The sequence below is a fragment of the Cucumis sativus genome, chromosome 4 (genome assembly GCF_000004075.3).
Source record: "Cucumis sativus cultivar 9930 chromosome 4, Cucumber_9930_V3, whole genome shotgun sequence".
NCBI classification, from domain to species: domain Eukaryota; kingdom Viridiplantae; phylum Streptophyta; class Magnoliopsida; order Cucurbitales; family Cucurbitaceae; genus Cucumis; species Cucumis sativus.
The window spans coordinates 23,022,220-23,041,908 of record NC_026658.2 but is presented as its reverse complement, the minus strand read 5'-3'; the positions used below and the strand labels follow the sequence as shown (position 1 = coordinate 23,041,908).

The 19,689-nt window shown below is 33.9% G+C and overlaps 3 protein-coding genes across 6 annotated transcripts; 1 reads left to right on the top strand and 2 right to left on the bottom strand.

Annotated features, from left to right (window-relative positions):
* Positions 1 to 998: 998 nt before the first annotated feature.
* Positions 999 to 4,885, bottom strand: LOC101221943 (persulfide dioxygenase ETHE1 homolog, mitochondrial). Of its 2 annotated transcripts, none has more exons than XM_031883683.1 (9): positions 4,704 to 4,885; positions 3,963 to 4,091; positions 3,744 to 3,851; positions 2,312 to 2,446; positions 1,851 to 1,892; positions 1,644 to 1,703; positions 1,517 to 1,570; positions 1,360 to 1,384; positions 999 to 1,278 (listed from the first exon to the last, which is right to left on the bottom strand). In XM_031883683.1, exons 1-9 carry the CDS (start codon positions 4,815 to 4,817, stop codon positions 1,196 to 1,198), a joined length of 750 nt encoding a protein of 249 aa, XP_031739543.1. In that variant the 5' UTR covers positions 4,818 to 4,885; the 3' UTR covers positions 999 to 1,195. The 2 variants fall into 2 exon arrangements, with proteins under 2 accessions (XP_031739543.1, XP_011654015.1); XM_011655713.2 differs by having other exon boundaries at positions 4,309 to 4,850.
* A 7,102-nt stretch (positions 4,886 to 11,987) lies between these two features.
* Positions 11,988 to 17,521, top strand: LOC101218944 (C2 domain-containing protein At1g53590). Of its 3 annotated transcripts, none has more exons than XM_011655711.2 (13): positions 11,988 to 12,560; positions 12,808 to 12,986; positions 13,234 to 13,308; positions 13,476 to 13,619; positions 13,831 to 13,926; positions 14,042 to 14,173; positions 14,582 to 14,734; positions 14,892 to 14,933; positions 15,127 to 15,175; positions 15,462 to 15,554; positions 15,646 to 15,829; positions 16,001 to 16,124; positions 16,287 to 17,521. In XM_011655711.2, the coding sequence occupies exons 2-13, from the start codon at positions 12,870 to 12,872 to the stop codon at positions 17,268 to 17,270; spliced, it is 2,193 nt and encodes a 730-aa protein (XP_011654013.1). In that variant the 5' UTR covers positions 11,988 to 12,560; positions 12,808 to 12,869; the 3' UTR covers positions 17,271 to 17,521. The 3 variants fall into 3 exon arrangements, with proteins under 3 accessions (XP_011654013.1, XP_004146073.1, XP_011654014.1); XM_004146025.3 differs by having other exon boundaries at positions 12,804 to 12,986; XM_011655712.2 differs by lacking the exons at positions 11,988 to 12,560; positions 12,808 to 12,986; positions 13,234 to 13,308 and having other exon boundaries at positions 13,478 to 13,619; positions 13,803 to 13,926.
* Positions 17,413 to 19,300, bottom strand: LOC101218714 (pentatricopeptide repeat-containing protein At3g14580, mitochondrial). The gene has a single exon (XM_004146024.3). It carries the CDS (start codon positions 19,109 to 19,111, stop codon positions 17,876 to 17,878), a length of 1,236 nt encoding a protein of 411 aa, XP_004146072.1. The 5' UTR covers positions 19,112 to 19,300; the 3' UTR covers positions 17,413 to 17,875.
* Between the last annotated feature and the right edge of the window lie 389 nt (positions 19,301 to 19,689).

The window sequence follows — 19,689 nt, the reverse complement described above, 5'->3', positions numbered from 1 at the left end:
CGGGTAATTATTTAGTTTTTGTATTTTTTTTTTTCCTTTCCAAGTTACTTTTATCTATTAATTTAATATTTTTAGTTGGGTTTTCAAAATTAAAGTTAAAATTTTGAAAACTTACCGTTTTTAAAAATTGGCTAAGAACTTTGACTACCTAAGAAATATGAAAACTTAGAAAGGGTAAGGAAACAAACTAAAAAATAACAGAAAACAGACCCACAAAAGCCATGAGTTTCAAACAAACAACAAATCTTAATGACTAATTTGATAATGTTCTTGTTTTTCTTTTTTTAAAAGAAATGTATTTTATAACCATTCTCGATCTCAAAATTTAAAGGAGTTTCAAAATTTAAAGGACGTTTTTCATATTTTTATTATATCATTGCTGGGAAGATGTCTATATTTACTTTTGGCCTAAAAATCTTGAGTTCAACTTTGATTATTTTTATATTTCTTTAACTTGTTTTTGTTTTTTCCTGTCATATATATGTTTACTATTTTCATTTTATTTTTATTTTAAAACCACACTATTTATGTAATATTTTAAAACAACACTATTTACATAATAATACAAACTATAAACTATTTACCTAATAATACAATTAAGTTAAGGTGTGAATCGAATAAGAGATAATATTTCAAATCAAAATTTAACAATATGATTAATAAAAATATTGTATTATAGTTATTGATTTTACCATTTTACAGTGGTATTTATGAGTATTTGATAATGTCAATGTTCTATAAAAAAAAATCATATTTTAATGAATTATATATTTAAACTAAGAAAAATATAAGCTTAGTAAAAATAAATTATATTTAAACTAAAAAAATAAAAATAACACCAGAAACGAACTTCTGTTTTTGTTTTTTTAGTAAAAAAATAGAAAATAAGAATAGTTACCAAACATAGTCTCGTTTCTTGTTCTAAAAAAAAAAAGAAACAAGAAACGAGTAACAGAGAGAAGGAAACGAGAACCACCAAATGGGTTCTAGACAAACCATTTTGCAATCCCAAGGCAGGCATACCAGAAGGCTAATATATAATGTCATTTGTACATATATTATTATTTTTGTTTGTGGAACTCACAGTCGCACCTCTCAGCCTATAGCTCCGATTGATCTTTATTTTTATCTCATTTCGATTTTATAGTAAGATAGGCCAATTATACACAATGAATCACATGGATGACTAAGAGAGCTAACAAGCTGGATCTTGCAATCCACACACCAAATTTGCTGGAACTGCTATGTCCATCATCTTTGGATAAGCCAAGTTCAAATCTGAGACAGAGAAACAATATAGTTGTTATAGAAGAGACAATCCGTTTACACCATATTATATTTTTGTTTTTATGTACTTACTTTCCATGATTTTCTTGAATTCTTCCTGCAAAACAAAAAAAACCCAGGTAAAATAAAAATTACAAACTTTAGATGTGAAAGCAAAAAATTTAGTAACTATAATTCTGCTTTGAAATGCAATTTCCAGATAAGTGGTTTTAGTTACTAAAGAAATTACCAGATCCTTGGTAAGCCGAGGATTGTATGCCATTTCTTCACCTACAGTACTAACCTGAAATTGGAAGTCAGATATGAGAGAACGAACCAAGTTTTCGAAGAAAGAACAGGCATAGAAATTTTCTTACACTAAATCCCTTGTAATCATGAGCTGGATAGATCAGTGTATCCTTTGGCAGAGTGAAAATCTGGCACAGAGTTAATAAATCAGAACGTGTTGGTGTTACAAAAAGCTAAAACAAAGAAACGCCATATATACTGATCATTAGTTCTTCTTATCCCCCAGTTACTTGTTCCAATTTTTCGTGGCAAATATACTGAGTTCATGTTCTTACCTGTGAATGGACAGATTCATAGAGCTGCTTCGAACTTCCACCCTGCAAAAGACGCTGGCATTCAGCCTAGTGGCAATAAAGCTCAAGAATAGCCCATAATCATGCAGAATGGTTGTGATTCATTAGGCAAACGTTTACACCTAAATGATTAGTTAATAGTTCATAATGGTTCCAGTAACCCCATAAGTCAAAACAAAGTTTTTCGCGGTTGTTGTGCAATAAAAATGATACCAGCTCTCTTTATCAATTGATGTTTTACAATAAAACAGAAAACTCTACCGTGAATTAGATATGAGAGAAGTTTGGAAAAACAGTTAAATGTACAGAGAGTCCCAAGCTAGAGGAAATATGACAGTCAAAGTATTATACTGAAATATCTTAATCCAAAATACCAATATTTTCGAGAACTACTCGAGGACTATCATCAACAATTAAATAATAAGTCAAAGAGTGAAAGTAACCTGAAAATCTGTCCTCCCACATCCACGTATCAACAGAGTATCCCCAGTGAATGCCATCCTAGGATAAGGCTGATCAGGTTCATCCCCTGTTACATAGGTGACACATCCTGATGTATGTCCCGGAGTTGCACGAACCTGAAATTATATGCAATATAAAGTGGAGACAAGAGTCAACTCTAGGATTGTCCCCAAAATTTATCTTTTTTCTTAACATCGCTTTACTTAATGATAAATCCTTTGTGAGCGTATATTCTTTTTTGAAAAGAAAATTTTGCTCAGTCTGGGTTCAGGAACTTTACTATTGACATCAGAGTCTATGAAACCGCTTATACTTCTGAAAAACTAACACCATGGCATATACAATAAGGGTCATACAAAATCAAAATCCTAAATCCACATGGCATATCAGTTTTTCATTCAAAGCTTGTGATATCTAAGGAGGTAAAAATGCTCATTACATATTACCCTCCAATGGCAAACTAAATCTTTACTGAGCAGTCATTTGGAAACTTCCCTAAACTGATGGTGATGGAAAATCTAATCGAAACTTCCTAACTAAGATTCCCTATGCTATTTATATGTTCCTCCACCTCTGTGTTAGAGATGAAAATCAGGGGTGACAGTGACACATCAAGTCTCTAAAACCCTAAACTATTTCATTCCTCACTCCTCCATGTGAAATCACCTACTACATTTATGAAGTATTCCAATTTCTGATTTGTTATCATCAACAAGGAACCAGAGAAAATATCTTTGCAGTACATCTTTACTTTCAGTGAAAGGTAATGTTATTTATTATTGATAGAATTAGAGGAATAATGAACAAACAACAAAAGAAGTAATGATGCGGAGCCACATCTCAAAAGAAAATAGGAGACAGAGGAGCTAGCTGCAGTATGTAATATTACAGGAGGGTAATAAGTCAAAGGAGCATTTCTGGAACAAAAGTGCATAACCTTTCTGTAAATGGTCACAGCAGGTTTTTTGTAGTATTGAAACACTCAAGAAGAAATGGATCGGTGTTTACTCTTTCAGAACTCATGGACATTATCATATGAAGTAGTAATCTATAAAGTCTGAAATTAGATGGCAGGAAAGTCCTTGCGATTTCTCTGCACTGTGTGGTGGCCGGACGAGGTCTGGTGGCATGTAAAATGTCATAGCCAACATCAACTAACCAAGCTACACTATGTCAAGAATTCGATTAGGTTTTCAACATGAGAGATCGTCACTAAGCTAAGGGAAGTATAGAGATCAATACAAATACCGAGCAGATATATTATGCTGATGAACTGTCACCAGTCCTAGACTCCTATGTGATGGCAAAGATGATGGATAGTCTTGATAAAATGCTGGAATCCTAACTATGAAAACAAACAGAGATCTGTACTGTGTCTTTGTTTTGTAGTATTAAATAAAAGTATTGGCATACCTCCAGGAATAGATCACCAATAGAAATTCTATCGCCAGGTTCAATCAACACATCAGCTTTGGAGCCACTTGCTCTCGAGATAACAGATTTAGCTCCTGGAAATTTACTCTGAAGGAAGTAAACGCATAAAAAACAAAAATAACAATAAAGTCAGACACTGAGAAAACAATAACTGGGATTGAGCAATCACCAACAAAAATGATGATGGAGAAGAAAAACCTTAATGAGTCCAGTCCCAGTGACATGATCAGCATGAACATGAGTATTCATAGCATATACAAGCTTCAGGCCCAATTCCCTTACAAGATTTAGATCCCTATCTACAGTCTTGTCAACCGGGTCAATCAACTGAAAGAAGAAAAAGAAAAAAAAAAAAAAAAAGGAGAATCGAAAAACCCATTAATGCTTTTGACCAAACTTTCCAACCAAACTCAGAAAACATGCCCAAAACATTGATGAAACGAAACGAAACGAAACGAAACAAAGCCATTACACATTTCATCAAATTTCAATTTAAACAGCCAAACACTAACATAGAAAAGAGAGATTAGATAAAGGAAATTACAAGCGCTGGTTTATCAGGATGAGAAACATCAGCGAGAAGATAAGTATAAGTGGAAGAATCCTTCTCGAACAACTGACGAAACAAGAGCTTAGAGAAGGAAGAAGATGGCGATGACCCCATTTGAGAACTGAAATTCCTAAGGGGAATTGAGGAAACAGGTTTGAGAGAAAGAAGATGAGGAGTTTGAGAGAAGAAGCATAGAGCATTGGGATGAAACGATGGAATTCGTAAGAACCGACAGGTATGCATCATCGCGCCTTGTTATTGACTAAAACAAGATTGAAAGGTGGGGGAAGGATAATAGTAATTTAGTGAATAGTTTAAGAGAAATGGGATAGAGGAGGAGGTGGAATCATCGTCATCAATGGATATGAAATGGAAGATTTGTCAGATACCGATTTCGCAAGCTTTGTCTGGTCCGTCGTCGCACCATTTGTGTCCCGCTCACCGCTACTGATTTTGGTTTTGCCCATAACAAAACAGAGTGCTTCTACACGATGGCCTTTCATATAATTTCTTAACAGGTGTCCCCCAACCCTTTTTAATATATATATATATACATTTCAACCAAATCATTGATGCTGATGGCTGATGGCTGATGGCCGATGGGTCCAAATTTTAGGTTTTCCTCCTAAACCTCTTGTTTTGGAGATTTCCCATTCTCTCTTTAGTCAAGTCACAAAAATTTAACTTTTTAGATGTAATACACTATAAAAAAATGGTAAATATAACATCATTTATATTAAATTTTTGAAGCTTATCATCCAATATGTATTAAAATGAATGAATTAAAGTTAGTTTATCACGATATTTAAAAATGTTGTTCCAAATCCAAGTTATGATTAGTAGGTGATACGTGGATCATAATTATCGTTCATGATTGATTCTCACTTCTATAATTGTTTAACTGAAAATAAGGATGAGTTACTATTGATTTGAGTCCCACTAGAATTGGATGGACAACACATTGATCACACTTCACTAATGTGAATATAATATAAATAAAGATAAAATGCACTTTTAGTCCTTGAATTTGGGTGTTCTTGTCTATTTGGTGTTTCAAAAGTGACACTTGAATCCCTAAAATTCGGAAAATAGATCTAAGTAAGTAGTTCTTATGTTAAAAAGTTAATCTTTAGGTGTAGCATAAAAACAACGTGACACTAAAAATAGCAGTTATGCTTATCTTCCTTCTAGTCAAACTTATCTTTGCTACCTCTTTTTGATTCCGACCTCAAAATTAGTATTTTCTCCTCCTTTTTTCCAAATTCAATCACCAAATTAAACATTTTTCTTCGTTTTCTAAAGAACCCAAATAGAAAATTCTCATTGTTCATCCACAATTGTCACTTTTTATTGAAAAATTCGGCCAAAGAAAAGGAAGAAGAACGAAATGCTCTGTTACTTGGTTTCTTGAATCTCATTCTAGTTCTCTCACTAATGAATCTGAAACATAAAAATTCCCAATCAAATATCATTCTCCCATTTACTCCTCAAAAAGAACAAAAAAATCCAAGAAACCAAATTCTTGGAATCAAAATAACCAAAAAGGCAAATAGAAAAAAACCTTGTGATCATCGACTTACATGTTTATATATACACAGAAAACATGGCAAAAAGAGAAGACAGTGAAGTGAAAAGGACAACTAGAATAATTACTATGTACGTGTGACGTAATTTGTTCGTTAATTAATTAATCGTCAAATTTAACGTAGGAACCATTTAGAACTATTTTCCAACCTCGGGGACTCACAGATCAAATGGACAATAAAAACAAATCTCAATAACCAAAAGTATATTTTGTTCTATAAATAATAAATGTTTAAACTTGTTTAAGAAAACCTAAAATATTTATGTATTGATTTATTCTTTTCTCTAGTTTTTCTTGAAATATTCATTTAACAGTGACATGTTATTAATATTTTCTGAGAATTTTTTTTTGATATCGCCATTTCATATTTGAACTTAATGACTTTTTTCAATGGGTATATATCTTTCATGAATGGGTTATCAAATAAAATATTAGAGTAACAGTGATTTGGTTTAAAATTTGTGAACTAAATTAGGTAGTGTTATAATTCAAAACTTACAAAGATAGTTTGGATCCAATTTCTTTTAAAAATTTGAATAAAAAAAAAAAAGATTGATTCCAATAATAACAATATGTTGGAAATGACTGGTGGGCTTAGGCCCATAAGCAAAGAACAATTTTGTTCCACATTTGAGAATTTTGAAATGCCAAGAAGGTATGTACCAAGACATGCTTGCTAGGTGTGAAACTACTCTATCACCGCAAGCATGTCAATGCTGCTAGTTGGGTCGAATAGTTGCACTTGTGTAAAAAGGATGTAATCCATTTTTATAACTCCTATTTGGAAATTAAACTTTTTTGTAATTAGTTCGGTCTTTTCTCTTCTTCGTGATCTATCTCCCTTTAATTTATTTTGTTTTGAGCTTCATTCTTGATCAAATTTGTTGGAAAATGCAGCAACCATTTCTCATCCAAGGGACCTCATGCTGCTTTTGATCAATTAAAGACGACTTCCACAATCAACCATGGGAAATATGAGAAGGACAATAAGACAATTCACGGATACATGATAGATGCAATGTTCGATTTGTTTATGATTCAAAAATCTGCAAAGGTAATCTAGAGTACTTTGGAATCACGGTAGATGGAGATGATGTTGGCTTAAGAAATATGTTGTTTGAAAATGGCTACAATACTAGATAACAAACAATAAAGTTATGGTGGAACAAATTCATGGATATGAAAGTTTGGTGACAAATATTTTATTTGAAGGAATGACCATGTGTGTGAGATAGACAATAAGACAATTTGCTGGCACTTGCTGAATCACATAGCAAATGCAATGTTCTGGTTCAAAAATCCGCTAAGGCAATTTGAACTACTTTGGAATCATGGTATGGGGGAGATGATGTTGGTCGTAAGAAACGTGTTGTTGGAAAATAGTTATAATTCCAAATGACAAACAATAAAGCTATGGTGGAACAAATTCATGAGAATGAAAATTTGGTGGAAAATGTTTTATCCGAAGAAATGACGATGTGTAAGATACTCTAAGCAAATGCTTTGCTCGAGAAGTTTCCCCCACCATAGTATGACTACCAAAATCATCTAAAACGTGAAAAGAATATTTGAAACTCGAGAGGTTGATAAGCCATATGCGCATGGAAAAAGCCAACAGGTTTTGTAGAAGGCAACTTGGTGGAAAATATAACTGATTGGCCTTGTTTGATGTGCAAAGCAAGTCAAAAGCTTCTGATGGGTGAGGATTTGTACTCTATACCTCTTGGGGGATTTGTACTCTATACCTCTTGTTCACATGTACATTCAAGTGTCAGTTGAGCTAAGCTCATATTGGCCAATTTTTACAACTTCTACAAATTTTAAAAACCTTAAATTACAAACTTTCAATTCAACTTATTAAAGTTTGAACACAATAACTAATTTAATTTTGATAAAATCACTTATTTTAATCTAATTATAATTACAATAATTAACTTTTAAAAAAGTAATTATATTATTGATGAATAGAAAGTAATAATTGGAAAAGAAAGAGTAAAGATTTAAAAATATTATTGATGAATATCGTGTTTTCTTAGCCCGTTAACGAGAGAGTTCAAATTTCGTGCTTTGTGAAAAATAGTTTATCTTGATGGGTCTTGTCCATGATCTTATTCTAAACCCAAAATTATAAATTTTTTTCTTGATAGACAATGTCCATCAAGATATCATTTTTCTTGATGGACCTTGCCGATGATCTGTTTTTGGTCTTTGTCCATCAACAAACCCTAGATTTATCAAGAAAATTCTAAACTCATCAGAAAATCCAAAACAAATATATTAATTTTTTTGGATGATGGACCATTGCAAATGAAGAAAACCTAACTAACTTAATGGGTATTGACTCAGTCAACTAATATATTATTCTTTATATTTATTATCCATCTAGAAATAGTTTTTTTTTTTTTTTTATGTTTGTGGACCATCAACAAAACAAAGAAAACTTTATCCATCAAGTAAATCAAGAATCCACTTTTTTTTTTTACGTTTTTTCGTATTATTCAACAAAATGAGGAGACTTTTATTGACATATATGACTGTCAAGAGCAGTAAGGTGCTTAGAGATTGAAAGAAAAAACATCTTAGTGAGTTTAAAAAATCATGATTTTAGGGAAAAAGAGATTTTTATGGTAAAATTAGAAATCTAGCTTATTACATACTGAAAGAGACGGCAGCGATAGCACTGAAAGAGAAAGGTTGTTGAGAGGACGGGAGTGGTGCATTTTCGCAACCCTTTATTCTCCCCCTTTAGTTTTTGCAACCCCTTAATTTCTTCTCTCCTTCACAAATATGTGAATTACAAATAGGGTGTGAGTTTTTAACGGAGAACTCCCGACGCATTATTGGTAGCGTCAGAAAAAGTTGAATATAATAAAAAAAATTATAGACTTGTCCCAACGCTGTTATTCATGACGTCGAAAAAAGTTAAATATAATAAGAAATTATAGAGTTTTTTCGATCTCATGCATAACGGCGTCGGAAAAAGTTTATAATTTGTTTTTAATTATCTTATACTGACGTCGCCTTATATTGCTTCAGGATTGTCAACCTTTCGCGATGGAGTTTCTACGGTGTCGGAAGAAGTTTTTTTTCGACGTTACTTATTCTGACGTCCATGTTGTGCGTCGAAAAATACATATTTTCTTATAGTGTAAGGGGTATCTGTTTGATGCTCTTTTTTGTATAGAATATTGCTATGATGAATGCAATCACTTCTAATTTTGGTTACATAGTTGTATCTCTTGATATGTGGCATGGTATACTAGATCATGTGAATATTGCATTGATTAGGAGGCTTAAAGAGTTCAGACTAATTAATGCATCAGAAACAAATGAAATTAGTAAGTGTCATGTTTGTGTAGAAACTAAATTTATCAAGAAACCATTCAAATCAGTCATGTCTATAAATACAGAATTCCTAGAATTAATTCGTTATGATCTAGCTGATTTCAAAACCATTACAAGTAGAGTTGAAAAAATTATTATTTATCTTTTGTCGGTGATTTTTCTAGATTCTCTAAGATTTATCTCATAAAAATAAAAGATGAGTTGAAATTTTAAGGGGAAGTAGAGAATCAGTTAGATAAGAAGATAAAGAGGTTAAGGTCAAACAGAGGTGGTGAATACAGTGACAATTTCCTATACCTCAGGTAACTGCACTTTTGCGAAAAAATAAGTAATTTTTTATTGCATGTTTGTTTAATTTAATTTATAACTCCTATTTAAAAACTAAACGTTTTTGTAATTATTCTTTCTCCTGTTTCTACTGGTTTGAAAAACCCTAGCATGTCGAAATAGGGAAGCTATTAACCTTGGGGAGCAATATCTCGATTAGCACCATGGTCCCACCATAATTGCTTCCAGGACAGCGGTTCGTCACACTACATGTTTATAACAAAATACACGAGAACAATTCTTCAAGTTTATCTACCTACTACTTCTCATGATTTATCCGTGTTGGAAGATGTCATTTTTATTAAACTTCAATTTCGAAATAAATTAGTATTGTAGACATACATATGTATTCCAACTTCACAACGTTTCTACCATCAATTAAATTATAGTTTAAAGTGTGTTAAAAATATTTTTAAAAGTTTAAATGAATAGGTTTAATGTTAATAAAATATTTTAAAAAAAATCTAGCCAATTGGAAAAAAGTGTAAGTATAGATAAAAATAAAACCAAAAATTTTAAATATTTGCTAGCATCGACGCTTTTTCATATATTTACTAATATATTCCTAAAGTTGAAACTTCGATACTCATATTGACATCGACGTTTTGACATTTAATCGTGACTTTTTAATTGAGCTCTTCTCATTTTCATTTTCAATATTTTAAGGTTTCTACTTATTCCTATTACAAAATTCTATCATTATTTGCTTTCTATTATTTACATTATATATCCACAAACTCTATCCCTTTGATTGAATCTCTTTCTACCTTTTTGCCTCTCTTTCTTGAGGCTATTCTGTTTCTGTCTAATAAGATTTAACATATTAATTCTTCAATTAAATCATCATGGATAGTACAATTATATTCTACTTAATCTTCAAAGTGTTCATTTCCTTATCTTCTTTATCACAATCATATATCTAATCTCATTCTTGTTATTGTGTCCCTCACTTATGACAAAATTTCTTTATATTATTAGAATATTTCTTTTAATTGTAGCCCAATCTATGTTTTCAAACCATTTTTGTTTTGTTTTATTATAAGAAAATGTTTATAAGTTGCTTTATTACTTTTTATTTAAAGTTGATTTTAGAATGTAATTGTTATTTAACATGATTAATTTAATATTCATCATGATTCAACCAAGTAAAATAAAAGCAAGACACCAAAAACAAATAAACATATCAATCATTTCTCACGTTTGATATATCCTATCTTTATTGAGTGTTATCTTCGAACTCAAGTCCAAAGACAAGAGAGGCTTGCATATAGGAGTCATCTTCTCTGACTGACTGTCTTTGGTTTGATCAATTTTGCTCGAAATTTTAAATTTGGAAAATTGAGAATGGTTTTCTAAAAAATGAAAAAAAAATTAAACATTTTTGGAGTGCTTATTAAGGATAGCACCTGATTGGGTAAGACTCTAATCTTGAGATACGTAACTTGAGATTGGATTATGGGCAACTTAATATTTCTTCATCTCTAATTGCTTTATGCTTTGACTTCTTTTGCTTCTTTCAAGAATTTTATTTAATTTCTTTATTCTAATCTAATTCCATCCCTATAATCCTATTTTTCTTGAAATTCAATGTTAAAATTCTCCCAATTATAATAAATAGATAAATAAATAAATAACGTCCACTTAAATGTGTGTTTTGGTAATACTGTGTGACCATATATTCCATTTGCATTGTGTAAGATATGTATAAGTGCAACTTGTAGAGCATACAACTTTTACTTTTACTCACTCAAAATCATTTTAATGCTACTTATTAAATTCGATCTTAAATAGTTGAAAAAAATGACAAAAACACAAAGATTTTAACATTTCTCAACATCGTTAGGCTTCTTGGTATATAATTCTCTTAGAGTCTCTCGACTAACCTACACTATTAACATGGTTAGGAGATGTATAATTTTTTTTAAAAAAAAAAACATTTTATAATTTATAGAGTATTTGCATATTTGTTTAGAGGAGTTATTAAATATAAATTGGCTTGCAAAGTTAAATGCAAAACAAAGATTGTTTTTGCATCAATTCATGATAATATTATTTGTTAAAATTATCCTTCATTTGATTTTCAATATCATCTGATTTTTACATCTTTAGGGAACTTTTTGAAGTGGGCCACATTGTGTTAGACCACAAAGTCATCTTTTGAATTTTGGCATTTTCTTTTTTCAAAAAAGAATTTTAGAAAATACTATCTTATAGTTTTGTAAATATTTTATAATTTGTCGTTTGCAATGATATTTCATTTTTATAACATGAAGAAAATAAATTTCATTTTTCTAATAAACTATTTCAACGGCAATTATTTTAAATTCGAAGAATTGAGTCGGCAGCTGTCCCTTTCTTGTTGAACCCTTTGATCCCCTCAATCAACTCTGATATATTCATTTTTGTAATTTCCATTTTTTTTTTCGAGTCAATAGTTCTCAATTTTATATATCCTTTTGGATTATTCTATCCATGAATGTAATTCTCTTTCATTTCTTTCCACAAAACAGAAATTATTTGGATATGGGGTAGTTCCGACTCGGAGTGCTATGTTCTTCTTCAATGGGCTTATTTCTAACCCAGAAAATCGATGCATTTTCATGCTTTAATGGACCAATCTGTTGAAACTTCTTGATTTCATTTGATCGGAGAGACACCCATTTAAGGAAAAAGAAGATCCAGGCCAGTCATGGCTGCATCAAGTACTCCTTCTATTTATCTTCACTTCCGATGCCGACACGTATTGTACACGTGCTTGAAGGTTCAATACAAAACTTGAGTAACTTACTCTCAAGTTTCAACTGCTACAATTCCTTATCTCTCATCGACGGTTTCTTCGATCCTACGGCATCGTTTTTACTGTATTGTGAGGAAGGTTGAACAGAGGATTTCAGAACCTGTCCCTCCACTTAATTGATGGGATTCGATTCGTTTGATCTTATTGAAGAAGTTTCTGTGTCGAGATTTAGTTCTTATTGGTGATTTTAGTGTAAGTATCGATATGGGTTTTTCATTTTAATTCGGTCTATATTTGGATTAGAGATTTACAAATCTTCGATTCTTTTGATTTTGATCCAGTGGGTTGAATGTTGTTTTATTGATGGGTTTTGGAGTGATAACATTTATGTATATTTATCCTTTTTGTCTTTTGAATCTGGTGGAGCCCATTTGAGAAAAAGGAAAACTGGATTATCATTATATTAATCCTACAGAATGTTGTTTGTCGGTACAGGAAGTGTTAAGGAAGGTAATCTTTTCTTTGAATCTTAAAGTGGGATTTGGGGGAAGGTTGATTCTAATGGAGGTTTCGATTATGATTCATGTGGGATTCGTCCTTTTTCTTCTCTGGCTACTTTCCGCCTTCAATTGCTGCCATGTTGCCGCTTATTTCATCTCCCTCATCTATCTCTATCTGGTAATTTTGATCGTGTCTGTTATCATCTTTTTTTATTTTCATATTCCTTTTGTTTCTAACTTCGAATTGTTTTGTGCGAAGTTGTGCTGTGGATCATCAGATGACGGCTTTTAATGAATCGTAGTTTTTCCTTTTGAGATTCTTAGGAATCTGGTTCATTGAATGTGCTTCTCTGAAGCTTCATTGTGTGATTTGGTTGAATCTTTTCCTTTCTTCCCTAATGAACTTCTCTTCTTCTTTTTGAAAGGTGCACGAGCGGTTCTTTTTGAAATTGAGGAGGAAATTGCAATTTGAGGAGAGAAAGCAAGCTAACCAGAGAAGGGTATAACTTCTTTCCCTTTCTAACCTAGAACACTTGAACAAATCCTAAATGTTATCTACTGAAAATTTGAGGGGGTAACTCCTTTCTTCTTCTTCTTTGCTTCCATGCTTTTTAATAGAATTGTTTCATTTCGTTTTAAATCGAATGTGATTTCTCTTCCACTTCAGGTTCTTACAGATTCTGAAACAGTTAGGTGGTTAAACCATGCGGTTGAGAAGATTTGGCCTATATGCATGGAGCAAATTGCTTCTCAAAAGATTCTCCTCCCTATCATTCCTTGGTTCTTAGAGAAGTACAAACCGTGGACTGCTGTATGATCCCAAACTAATTCTTTATAGACTCACTTCTTTGATTGATACAACTTGTTGGAGCAGTTCAGTGTCTTTTCAATTTAAACTTCCATCAATTTGTTCAGCGAACTTGAAAGATCCAAGAATATGCCAGGACATGATTTGTTCTCATTGTTTGTTAATCATAATTTTATATCCATACAGATTTTTGATGACCAGTGTATAATTGCAGAAGAAGGCTGTGGTTCAACATCTATATTTGGGACGAAACCCACCTATGTTTACTGAAATGAGAGTTCTTCGTCAGCCCAGCGAGGATGACCACTTGGTAGGTAGTACATTTTTGTGGTTGTTGGAGTAGGATCCGTGTGCACACACTCGCACACACATATATTGCCTTTTACAGTTCCGAGTTTAATTTGATTTGAAGGGATTAATCACAGGTTCTGGAGTTGGGAATGAACTTTCTTACAGCCGATGACATGAGTGCAATACTTGGTGTGAAGCTGAGGAAAAGACTAGGATTTGGAATGTGGGCAAAGTTGCATCTTACAGGCATGCATGTGGAAGGAAAGGTACAGAAATTTTTGTCATGTTTGTAAGGGTGTAGTTTAGGATGATTTTTAGTATTTCTATTCTATTTGTGAGCTGAAAAGTAGAAGTGTTTAAATTCTGCTTGTATGATTTTTTATATGAGTAATTTTGATTTTGCTCTATGTAGTTCAATTGTGAGTCAAATTGTATCCCTGAAGCTTTTTTTTTTTCTTTTCAGTTTTCTTGTCTTTAGTTGTGTTCTTTCCTTGTAAGAATTCTACTCTTCTTCTTACTGATTTGCATTATTTGCACCTTTTTCTTTTGTCATGATTTGCATCATCTGCCAATGGAATATTGTCCTTTGTGACACTGGTGGGGAGTGTTGAATTAGCTTTTTGTTTGTATGTGTGTATGCTTTATTTCAATCACTCTTCATGTTCATTCTCAAGGTTCTGGTTGGTGTTAAGTTCCTTCGGGATTGGCCATACCTTGGCCGCATACGACTATGTTTTGCTGAGCCTCCATACTTTCAGATGACTGTCAAACCCATCTTTACACATGGTCTTGATGTTACCGAACTTCCGGGAATTGCTGGATGGCTGGTACTACATCTTCTATTAAAGCAATTTTACCTTCACCTTCTTTTTCTTTCTTTTTCCTTGATTCCTCTTCGTTCTGGCTAAACTATCCTTTACTGCTTGTGGTTCTTATTCTTTGCCTAAGTACTGTCAGTTTTCTTTTTTGCTTTCTTCTTATCAGGATAAGCTTTTGTCCATTGCATTTGAGCAGACACTTGTTGAGGTTGAGTTCTAGAGCATTCTTGATAACACATTCGTTCTCAGTTTTTGCATTTCATTCATCCTTTAAGAATTGAAATTTGTGAAGGCCTGAATCAAATTATATTTCTAATGTACATTTAGGTTCAGATTCCATGTTATTGCCAGATGTTTTTCAACAATACTTACCAAATTTTAAATTATCTTGATCTTTGCAGCCCAATATGTTGGTTGTTGACATGGAGAAGTTCATTTCACCACAGCCAGGTACACTTCATTCTAAACACAATACACAACTTGGAGCTGTGGCCAAATGAAATAGTTTGAAGAATGTTCAATCATAACCTAATGAATTGAAAGAATGTCATATCTCCATGTTTTAGTTTTTCTCATAATCACGTCAGACAGCATGTTTAAAAAAGTTATAGGCTTGTAAGAATAATTGTATCATCCGGCATGTTTCTTAAGCTTTTGAAAATCAAATTTTAGAAGTGACTGCAGATGTTTCAATGTTGATGGATCTTTCTCCTTGTCCATGACCTTGTATTTCCAGAAAATTGGTTCTCTGTTAACGTGAAGGAACCAGTCGCCTATGTCATAGTTGAAGTTGTTGAAGGAGCAGACATGAAGCCATCTGATTTAAATGGTTCTTCCAACATTCTTCCTCTTATTGTATAATAGTTTTGATGATTTCCTTACATCGCCGGTGAATTCAGCTCACAGTTGAAGCCTTTCAGGTCTGGCTGATCCGTATGTAAAAGGTCAACTGGGTCCGTACCGGTTCAGAACCAAAATTCAAAGGAAAACACTGTGTCCCCAGTGGCGTGAGGAATTCAAGATCCCAATTGTCACATGGGAATCAGAAAATGTGCTTGCTATTGAAGTTCGTGACAAGGACACATTTGTCGATGACGTACTTGGGTTTGTCTTCAAATTTGTAACTTCTGTGATATGATTGGTTTGTTGTAAGTTTTGATTTTGTGCCCATAGCTTAAATGAGATTTGATGTGTAGTTCTTTATGCCTTCACTTTCACCTTTCCCTTTGCTCCTTTTTTGATATGCACAAATCCAATCTAATATTCTATTTGCAGAAATTGCTCTGTTTGCATTGCGGACCTGAGGGATGGCAGACGACACGATATATGGTTGCCTCTTGAAAACATTAGAACAGGACGATTGCATCTTGGAATCACTGTTTTTGAAGACAGAAAGAAGGTTATGCCCCCTTCCATTCCATGTTTCCTTTTCTCTTTTCGATGCTGGTGTAATTAAACACACCTAGGAAAGGATCTTTCAAATTTTGTTTTACTGGAAAATGAAATTCCTAAAAGAAGAAGGGTTGTTTTCATGTATTGATTATGTAATACTGTACTTTAGGTGGAGGAGTATCCTTGTCAGGCAGAAACCTTGAATGTGGACGAGAACGAGGTTTCCCCTAAAAGTGAGACCAAAAATGACAAGGATTCAATCTTACCTGTATCGATGGAGCCTGAAAAAGGGATTGATAATTTTGAGCCCATCGATGTGAAAGGGCAGAAGGAGACAGGAATATGGGTCCACCGTCCAGGAAGTGAAGCTTCGAAGACTTGGGAGCCTCGGAAGGGACCAAGTCGGCGGCTTGATACCAAAATCCGTAGAGAGCCTAATGAATCTGTAAGCAGTGGAGAGATAAAATCTTGTACTAATGATTCAAGCAGTACTGATGAGAGTCTAGAGGAAAAACATCGAAAAATATCAGTTCGTAGAGGACTAAGGAAGCTGAGTTCAGTTTTTCACAGGAGTCCTCGGGATGAGGAACGATCAGGAAGCTTAGTGGAGCCTGCTAAATCCCCCCAATATACCAATGTTAGGGCTGCAAATGCCGAACGGGGCATCAAGGTTATTCTTGTAGATAACATTTCCAGTACTGCTGATAAGGTATCAAAAGAAGGAAAGTCGAGCAACGATGGTAGCGATTCAGAGAGTCCAGGAAAGGGTGGTAATGTGAAAGGCATGGCAAAAAGCATTTTCAGACAGGCTGAGAAATCTGCTCGTAGTATTAGACACGCATTTTCACGCAAAGGCTCGAGGCGATTCCAAATTGATTCATTGGGAATGAATGAGAGAGATGCTGCAGTGGAATCAGAGTCTTCTGATGATGAACCTGATACACCAACTGTTTGCAACCCAACAACAATTGTAGGAATTCCAGTTATCACTGAAACCAAAGCCCCAGCTCCTCACAGCAGCACTCTTAACGAAAATGTGTTACCCGCTGGTTCAAGTGACAATGTGAAGGAGAACGGACAATCAGCAGCAGATAGAAGTACTGATGCAGTTCGCATGGCAAAGATAGAAGATGACGAGGATGATAATAAATAACCCTGCAATCAACGGTGACAAATGATTGGAACTTCTAAAACCTGAACTTGGTGATAGTTGTTATTTCTTTGGTTGTTTGAAAGATGGTAGGTACAGTGTGTAGGTAAAAAAAGATGTGAAAAACATGTAGAAGTTTGAGAACTTGTAAATTGAATAGAGATGTCATTACCCTTAAACATGTGCAAAGTTTATAGAGATTGAAGAAGTTATTTGTGCAGATTGTCACAATAAATAAAGCATCAATTTTCCTAGTTAAATTGGCACGACTACTTTGCCACCAGGAAATAACTCCATCTCCATCTTGAATTTTAGTCTATGGGGGCGTTTCCGCTTCCTCCAATTATTCTCATCGCCAAACATTATTGTCCAGGAAAATCCCCTTTGGCTCCTCAATTGCAACAAGTGAGAATTTCTTCCTCTTCTGGAAAACAAAAATGCTAAACATTTTTAACTCTGAAGCACGTTGCGGAAGAGATCAGTTTGTTCTTCAGTGTTAGCAACTGAGTTGATCTGCTTGTGTCCATGGCATCACCCCCTGCATTGATTCCTAAGTACTCAGTCCGTGTTACTTCGTCAGTTTATTAGAGTCTGTCAAACAGATCTAATTACGCCGCCCCATCTTCCTTTGCAAGCAACACAAATTTCTCAAATACTTCATCAGTGATATCAATGCATTCTTCATTTCCTGATAACATACAACGTAAAATCACTTTCCACATCCCCACTTTTGGGACGAAACCTTGCATAACCATCTGTTTCAGAACCCAATCCACATCCTCAGTTAGTTTCTTCTTACATAGCCCAGACAACAACTTCTTATATGAAACGAAACTTGGGTCCATACCCTCCGATATCATCCGATGCATACAATCCCTTGCCTCGATAAACTTACCCGTATCGAGCAGGCCATACAAAACCTCTTGATAAGTCCCCGCATTGGGGTAGCAACCTTTAAGCTTCATTCTCCCCAAAAGTTCTATTGCCTCTTCAATTCTCTTCTTCTTTCTAAGCCCCGAAATCAATATGTTAAACGTTATAGTGTCGGGGCAAACACCTTCATTTTCCATTTTACAGAAGAGCTCCAATGCTCTCCCTAGTTCCCCATTCTCACACAACCCATGCAGAAGGGTTGAAAATGTTCTGACATTTGGCCTACACCTCTGTTGAGGAAATTCATCGAGCACCTTGAGTGCAGCATCAAGATTCCCACTCTGGCACAACCCTTTAACGAGTATATTAAGACAACAAGCATCAATCTCAATCCCCAACTTAGGAGCACCCATATAGACCTCATGAACAACATCAAACATCTTGGCCGAAACAAGCAAATTAAGCACAAAATTAAAGGTTTTAACACTGGGCCAGCAGTTATAATTGGGCATATCGAAAAGGGTATCAATAGCTTTATTTAAACGACCAGCAACATTACCATAAATCTTAATAACATGGTAGAAAAACTCATCGGACAGGCGGAAATTCCTTTCGGCTTTGATTCTCAACATCACCTTTTCAATATCATCAAACAACCGCCCCTCGGCAAGTCTGGAGACAACGAGAGTGTAGATTTCTTTGTTGGGTTTGTAGTCCTTGCGATTTGACCATTGGTGGAGGAATGCAAGGACAGAGGAAGGATGTTGGATTTGTTGGATGATATTGATGACTTCATTGGGAGATAACCAATCTCTGTGGCTGAGTTTATGGGGGAAAACAGAGGGTTGTTTAGGGGAAGTGGAGAAAGAGGAGGAAGATGAAGGAAGATGAAGAGGAATCGAAGGAGACGATGAAGAGAAAATGGAGTTTAACAAAAAGAGTTGAGAAAGGCGTAGAGAAGAACGGATCATTGGAAGGAGAATCAGAGTAGCGATGAGAACTGTTTGTAATGAAAAGTAAGAGAGATTGTCACTTTAAATGAAAAACGAAAGACGAGAGAGAGGGAGAGAAACAAGAAGAAATTCGTAGCAGAATAGCTTTGCGTGCGGATGGGAACAATGGCATAAGGTCATTAGTCACACAAATTTGAAATCTGAACCAAAATTCAATTGATGGAATTGGAGGCCATCCGTACAAGTTTAGATATCTTTGATAGCTTTTATCTATCTCTATCCCTTCATTTTTATCTCAAAAATCCAATTAATTGACAATTGGATGAGTAATGTAACTAGATTTGTATAGTCAGGATTTTAATATTTTGTTGATTGAATTATGAGTGATGTATTACTTTCTTTGTGTTGTATACGAATTACATAGGTGGTTAAAATTGATTGAATTGTTTTCATGAAAATTAAAATTTTGCTTGCTTTGAATATTATAAAAATGTTATTTCTTTCGTTCATAGCATCGTGAATTTTTTAGGAGCACCTACAATAAAAGATCAACCAAAGGGAATCTAAAAATTTGAGATCAAATCCTTGATATGACT

Excerpts from the sequence above, each read along its gene's own strand:
- LOC101218944 (XM_011655711.2), top strand. The coding sequence starts at position 12,870 with ATGGAGGTTTCGATTATGATTCATGTGGGATTCGTCCTTTTTCTTCTC. Across the intron at positions 13,620-13,830 it reads AGTACAAACCGTGGACTGCT|AAGAAGGCTGTGGTTCAACA; the intron begins GTATGATCCCAA and ends GTATAATTGCAG. Across the intron at positions 14,735-14,891 it reads CGGGAATTGCTGGATGGCTG|GATAAGCTTTTGTCCATTGC; the intron begins GTACTACATCTT and ends TCTTCTTATCAG.
- LOC101221943 (XM_011655713.2), bottom strand. The coding sequence starts at position 4,560 with ATGATGCATACCTGTCGGTTCTTACGAATTCCATCGTTTCATCCCAAT. Across the intron at positions 2,447-3,743 it reads TTGGTGATCTATTCCTGGAG|GTTCGTGCAACTCCGGGACA; the intron begins GTATGCCAATAC and ends ATATAATTTCAG. Across the intron at positions 1,704-1,850 it reads ATGAATCTGTCCATTCACAG|ATTTTCACTCTGCCAAAGGA; the intron begins GTAAGAACATGA and ends ACTCTGTGCCAG.
- LOC101218714 (XM_004146024.3), bottom strand. The coding sequence starts at position 19,111 with ATGATCCGTTCTTCTCTACGCCTTTCTCAACTCTTTTTGTTAAACTCC.